At 31.1% G+C, this 7779-nt stretch overlaps 1 protein-coding gene across 1 annotated transcript in view; it reads left to right on the forward strand.

Moving 5' to 3' along the window:
• Window positions 1-7779, forward strand: part of LOC108753171 (nephrin-like) — a 310959-nt gene that overhangs the window by 9028 nt on the left and 294152 nt on the right. The window contains exon 2 of the mRNA XM_018494530.1: window positions 1404-1772. Coding sequence (XP_018350032.1) covers window positions 1664-1772 — 109 coding nt within the window. The 5' untranslated portion in view covers window positions 1404-1663. The remainder of the gene's footprint in view (window positions 1-1403; window positions 1773-7779) is intronic.

Consider the following 7779-nt stretch of genomic DNA (forward strand, 5'->3'; position numbering starts at 1 on the left):
GGGGGGGAAAAAGGAAACAGCAACGTGATTACGCTGAATGTACACTGTCAGCTATCGAGAGAGCGGCAGCAGTAACTACCATTGGAATTGCATGCGTTTCGTTACAGGTGAGAAAGGAAAATCTGCGGAATAGAATTCGAGAGGGAGAGTCGTAAGAGCGTTACATGAAATGGGTAACGCGAGCTCGCATGTTACATTCGCAGGGGTCGCAATTTTCCGAAATCGTGGTGTCAAATGTTACACTATACTCGCAAGGAAATTCTAAATTAGGAACACTGAGTTTTTAATTATTTTTATTTTTTATTTTGATTATTTTTTATTATATATTTTCTTCTATTTTACTTTTCTTTATTTGCATTTTATTCTTTTAATTGTATTTTTTAACTCTTATTAAGGGGAATTAAATTTATTTGACTTTTTTGAAGAAATGTGTTGATTTTTATTTTGCCCTTTATTCATTGTTATTTATTTTGTATAGGAAGAATCCTTCTATTTTGTTATGTACAATAATTGTCTTTCGCAAACGAGAGTCGTTTCAGTCTGAACACACTGAAAGTGTGTTTATATTTTACAAGATTATATTTTATAAAAAAGAAAAGTTTAATTTTTATGAAGGGGATTTCTGTAAAATTCAAGTGAATCAACCTCGAAATCGACTTTTTCTTTTTAAATTACAAAATTTTATTTCTTTATTTTATGTTATATTAAAGGAAGTAACGTACCTATCTCGGGATCAATCTAATTCCGATTTGAGATACACTTAAAGCCAAGTTGCACTGTCTGGATTATTTAAAGTCCAGATTACTTCCAAGTTAGGGATTTGTTGTCTTGCTTTAATCTACACTTCTCTGCTCAATGTAAATAGAGAAGCAAAATACATATGATAAGAGCAGATTACTTTACTGTTATTTTTGAACAAATCTTGAAGAAAAAGATATTATTTATTCTTTCATATATCATACTCGTCAATATATTACATTGTATCGAGCGATTCCTTATTTTTTCCTAACTTATGAGTCTTTCGATAATTATAACTTATACTATATTTTGTTATTTTTCCAAAATGAAGTTTAAACACTTATTCTAGAAAGTTGAATGTATGCTTGTAAATTTCTAGAGATTGTTTGAACCATTTTTAATAGATAAAAATATGAAACGGGTTTTAGTGATCCATGATGGTAGGAATGGAGCGAATAATCATGATATTGTAAGGATATTAAAATAAAAATAAAATTTATTAAGGAATACCAATTCGCGTACTTATATTCTTAGTTTTCTCTACAAAAGGATGGGCATGTAGAGTACATAGTCTCTGAAGTAAGAAATAAAGAAAGCGGAAAGTTGGCGCATGGTTCTTGTGATTTACTAATGATTTTAATGTAGTGTGTGGTTTGTGTTCGAAGGTGACGACGAAAAATTCGCGGACGAATGAGAAGAATTCGTGGAAGGAAAGTTCGACGATGAGGGTTTGAGTCGCGGAAAGTGCTTCCAAGAGTGCCTGGGTCCTGGTTCGCGCTTTTCGTCGACGACGAGGGACAGAAGACGACGGGTGTTGTAAAAAGGAAACGAAGAGCGGGGCAAGTGTGTCGTTGACACGAGTTGACGCGACGCGACGTGACGCGACGTGACGTGACGTGACGTGACGTGACGTCGGAGCGTCGAGATGCTTCGAGATGAGATGGCCACCCCCCTTGGATCCCTCGCGTCGCTTCTCACGCTTCTACTTTGTGCTTGTAGCACTTGCCATGCCAGGATAACCAATCAAGAAATCGGTGAGTGCCGATTTAAATAATCTACAGCTGATTGAGCACACGAAGGATATTTAATGGTTATTAAAGTGTTGGAAAAACATTACACATCTTGCAAAAAGATCGGGATATCATATAAGTTAGAGAGTAAGAGAAAAAAATTAAAATTACATCTTAGAACAGATATAATTGAATATTTAGAAAAATTTATATATATTTGATTAGGACGAAATAAAAAAAATGTAATGCGAAATTAAACTTTTCGATTGATATTTATGATACATCTTAGAAAGTGAAATGTTAACTGAAACAACATAGATTTATTTTATATCGATGTGTATTAAATAGTACAATATATTAAAAATATTTAATTAATAGCTAACAATAAGTTAACTTATTATTAATTATTAATTCATCATAAATAGTAGATACAAATGAACTTAATTGATATTGCGATGTTGGGGCACTTTGTAACAATTGATAAATAACACTAACTCTGCTAAGAGTTAAACTAAATTAAACAGTCTGCTATCGATATATTTCGTTCCGAATAATTTATTCCAACATTTTTGAGACCAATAAACATCCAAGTGCTTTGATTGATTGTTCCCGAGGAAAGCAGAGAGAACTTATGACTTTCAATTAATATTGAAATACGGTATGGGAAAGAGTTAACACACGAGCTTACGCAACAGAATATAGTTTTTGGTAAAAGCTCGGCGTACGGTTTGGAAAACAGACGGATATCGCACGTTCACGGAACACACTTTTTCCAATATGTAGCGGTAATATAAATATGATCGGTTGTTACATCATATCGACGCAACCAGATACGAGATTGAATTTGTGGTACGACTATATGCGTTTCCGAAGAGTTAAATAACGGAAAGCGCCGTCTATGCTTTTATTGATTGACACTTTACATGAGGTCTATACAGTGTTATTCATTAAACGCGATTGCAATCATTTCTGACACAAATATTAGTATATTTACGAAAATTTAGATTTCTGGTGGATCAATAATCGCGTATATATGTCCTTCAAGAAAAAATTACGTAAAAAATAAATCGATATTATTGTATCGTCGCGGAACTTATATCGTGAGATAAAATTTTGTGGATACTGTTTACTACATATTGTATACTTTTGAAGTAGTAAATATCGATCGTCGAACATGTGATCGCTTTAATACAATAATTGAGTTTCGCTGTGTATCGTGTGTATTGAGTAAATCTATCAGTCTTGTTAATAGATAGTACTGATAGAGAATTATTATTCCATTGGTTGTTACACGTAGTTCGAAAACAGTGTTACAGAACTTAATCTGTCTATCGTTTCCGACATTTGCACTACTACTCTCTCGATAGTATTATACTAATTTGCAATTTAAATATTCACGAACGATGGTGAGATAAAATTTTTAATGATTAACTACATATTTCCTTTCATGTTTTTCACAAGAAATAGTTAAGAAATATAAATATATATATAGATTTAATCAAGTATACCAAAGTCATACGAATAAAACAATTTATGGTGAACTTTATAGTTCCAACAATTTAAAAAAATACACTCGACTTCGACTTTATTTAGTCATTTCAATATGACTAAAATTATTTAATTTTGATTTTATTCCGAGTTGTTTTTTTTTTGCTATTTTTTTGTTGTTGCGAGAATTATATTTGCGACAATCTGTGATAAATATTTCCTATCGGATAGTGAATATTTAAACGCAAACATTAATATATGTATATTTTATTCTCTCTCTCTCTCTCTCTCTCTCTCTCTCTCTCTCTCTCTCTCTCTCTCTCAGAAACTGTTTTTATCTTAAAATAATAAGGATTATATCACGTCGGGCAACGAAACCTTATATCACTTTTTTTATCCCTAATGGGTTTTATTCCATACGGCTATGTGAAAATTGAAACGAAATGAAATTTAAAAGTGCACTAAGGGAGGATCGTGAAAGGAGATAATTAAAAAATATCTGCGTATACAGATTTCGTATAATAATTCCTTTCTTTACATGGATGAGTAAGAAGGCACGTGCGCAAGCTCTTTGCGAGTCGGACATTATTCCAATTTTCGCGAGGTAACGTCGCTTTGTGTACACGCGGACAAAGCGACGTATACTTTTGTTGGTAACGCGGCAATTGAATCACCCGGTGACAAAAGCCACCGGGTATTCCGGCCGCGTAATTTCGTCCCTCGGGCGTGAAAATGAGGGGTTTTTAACCCATTTTACACACCGCGGCTTTAACGAGATCGCCATGTCGCCGTTATTTCGTGGACCATCAAGGCTGGTCGCTACGCTGCATGCGAAAAGAAAATGCGCGACCGACTGCTCCATTCTCCTCCAGCAGCGGAATTATCACTAGTGATCGTCGCTCCTTCGAGTTACACTCCCGTGTAATCTTACTATAAATCACTTTCGAAATTGATACATTACAAATAAATAGATACTTGTTTACCATAGGCAGATTATATTTTGATGTAATCTGGAGGAAAAATATGTTATTTATAACTTATTTTTTTATTACTCTCTTAATTGATATGAACGATGCAAATATGCATTCCATAAAATTATTTACCTTAAGATTTGTAATAATAATAATTTTGAATCTTTTTATTGAAAATTTTTATTAATTATAATATCTTACAAATTTAAATATGATGTGAAAAAAAGATGTATAAAAGAGATTTTAAAGTTTTATAATATATTGCTACATATAATTAATGTATATACTTATCTCTCTCTCTCTCTCTCTCTCTCTCTCTCTCTCTCTCTCTCTCTCTCTCTTAATCTGATATTTTAGTATTTTATTTAGTAATTTCTAACAGTAATAAAATTACTAATTTTACGAATTGATGCTATTTTAATCGTTCCAAATCTTCACAAGTTAATTTCTCAGGCAACCTCGCGTTTAAAGCTCAACGTGATTGCAATGTCAGCAAGCGACTTGGACGTAGTCAGATTCGTTTCGCGTTTAAATATTTACCATCCAATTGGGAATCTCTATTAGAGACTCGTAGTAGTAATCCTTGCAACAAAAACAGCAACAACAAGAAAATAACGTAGACGAAATGGCAGTATATAGTTAAATAATTGTAATCGTACTTGGCCGATTAAACGAAACCAAGTGTGTGTTATTTAATGTTGAGCGCGAAGCGGAAGTAACTACGGCTATTCGAAGCGAGAATAAAATAAGAGAACGTTTTGAGGGTTTGCAAAGCTCCGACAGCTAATTAAACGAATAAGCTACTTGGCTTCAAACATTTCGATAATTGATTAAAATTGCGAATAATAGAGCAAAATGTGGCTGGCAAATATGATTTTACTCTGTCGCGTCGCAGAAATCTTGACACAGTAAGAATTAACATTGAGTTTGCCTTTTTTGAAGGATTAGTAAAATGAAAAGCGCGGAAAGTTTAATTTTTCTTGTAGATATACGTAATATGAAATATGACTTTTGTACAGATTTTTATAAATCTAAAACATTCTATCAATTTTACATATTTATTATTAATATAAGAAAAGCATATATTATTAATAATATAAGAAAAGTACTAAAATTAGAAAATTTCATAATCTTTCACTGTTAAATCTATAATGTCAAATTTAACCTAATGTGAGTCGCTACTGCTAAATATATTGTTATTTTATACTAAAACGATAATTAAATTTGACACTATATTATGTATTTGACACTATACTGTAGTGTCAAATATAACCATTGTTTCAATAGAAAATGACAATATAATTGAATAGGAGCAGTGGCGACTCACATTAGATTAAATTTGACACTACAGATTTAACAGTGTTGTATCACTTTAATTCCAATTTTTGTAAAGGTTCGTAAAAAAATTGCAAAATATCATACTGTAGCTCTCATCGCGAAATGATTTATTCATACGTTTCCAAAACTACACAAAGTCTTTTCGCATTTCATCAAAGTTTCCTCTTTTGTTACGAAACGCGTATTACTTCATGTTTAGAGCATTCTGGTTTGTAAATTACTTGACACTCTACCGAATATGTTGGTAGCAAAGCGCGTTTCTGTGATAGTAATCTTTTAATTATGGGACAAAAGTTCATAGAAAGCAGTTTATAATGTAGATTTATAAAGGTAGATTTATAAAGGTAGAAAGGGTATTTAGTTGATAAAATTTTGAAACCATCGCCATAAATATACTCTTCGAAAATGAAACTTTGATATCAATTTAAATATTTCAAATTAAATTTTAAAATATTAATTGTATTTATTGTGTTCTTGCGTGATATTATTTACAACTTGTAGATATTTTATAACTTTTCCCGAAACATTTTTATGTATTTTTAGTTCAAAAACTTAACGCGTAAGAAATTTAAATTAATTGTATTATTAATAATTATATTACTACCAATGAAAATTAATAATTGTTTATACATAAAATTTTAACAATATTAATATTATTGTTACAAACTTTAAAATAATTTAATACCTTTTTTATCTTTGATTACAATGTTTATTTATTTATAACAAAGTTAAAATATTTTAAAGATATCCAATAACATGTGTTCAAGTTTAAAATTCAAAATTTGCATTTTAATAAATTATAAGATATTTTCTGATACTTTTTGTTTTAAATATTTGTATTAAAATTCACAACTTGAGAAAAAATATAACAAAAGAAACGTAAAAAATTGACTCTCATGTAATCTCGATAAGGACATTGTTATTTGCCAATCTGACTTTTTGTCACGATCTCGCCACCTGAAGGTTGAATTTGTCGACATTCAGTGCTCGCGCAGTTTTTCCGCATTTTCCTCGTGAAACGCGCGTCAAGATGCATTAGACGTCGCTACGTCGGATTCTTCGGGAAAGTTTTCGAGCGAGGCGTTTCCGTGGGGAATGCGAGGACGCGTCAACCAAATGAGATACGTCGTCCCCGCGTTTTTCTTTTTAAATTGAGGCAGCTGAGTTAATTTGTATACCGGCATCACGGCACTTTTAATACATATTTCATGAACCGGAAGAGTAGCTCAGTAATAGTACAGATTATTTCGAATTCAAGTAAAGGATTCTTGATGAGAAATAAATAAATATTATATAACTGAAAAAACGTAAAGAAAGTCCTCTTTTCAGATTTTTAGAAATTTCAAGTCAAAATTTTAAAAACAAATTTAAAAATAAATGGACATTTTTGAAGTGTTACAATTTCAAATCTGTAGTACTATAAACAATGTCGTTAGACTCAGGAGACTAAAATAAAAAACTATATGTATATAAAATGAGAATGGAAAACTGAATTGTATAACTTATAGCTCTCTCTCTCTCTCTCTCTCTCTTTCTTTCTCTTTCTCTTAATATTTATAAAATTAACTTCTTAAGATTTTGCTTATATATATATATATGTACACATTTGTATATTTACAGATTAAATAAAAGGAAATAATATTCTTTTTAATATTGCAATAATCTAATAACAAATAATAAAATGAGATAAAATAGATTAAGTCTTAAATTTCTGAAACATTTTATGTATTTTCGTGTCTTTGCCAAATATTCATATACGGGAAGTGAATTATACGAGCAATGTACACGAAGAATTACAGACATGAAATGAAATCTCGCTAGCATAGCAGATTTAATTAATTCTTAGATTAGTAGGTCAGCTTACGGAAGTAAAATACATGTCTCATTTCACGTCGGCAAAAACTTGTTGTTTGAATGCAACTTCACTTGTTTGGCAACCGCGCAATTTGGCGCATTATATACTGTATAACATATTTTCCATTAGTACGCGCAAATTTATTTTTGTATATAGTGAAGAATATGCATTTCGATGTACATTATTGTCAGATTAAAATTTTCCAGACAGTATATCGTGAATTTATATTTATCATTAATTGAAATATTTCAATGAATGTAACGTTCATATAAAAATGTCAAAAAGAAATAATAAGGAAAAAAGAAAGGGTAAAAATTCCATTCATTTCCTTCCAATCTTTTTATGAGCTTCAAATATATTAGAGAGAGAGAGAGAGGGG

This window comes from Trachymyrmex septentrionalis, unplaced genomic scaffold (assembly GCF_001594115.1).
Source record: "Trachymyrmex septentrionalis isolate Tsep2-gDNA-1 unplaced genomic scaffold, Tsep1.0 scaffold66, whole genome shotgun sequence".
NCBI lineage: Eukaryota > Metazoa > Arthropoda > Insecta > Hymenoptera > Formicidae > Trachymyrmex > Trachymyrmex septentrionalis.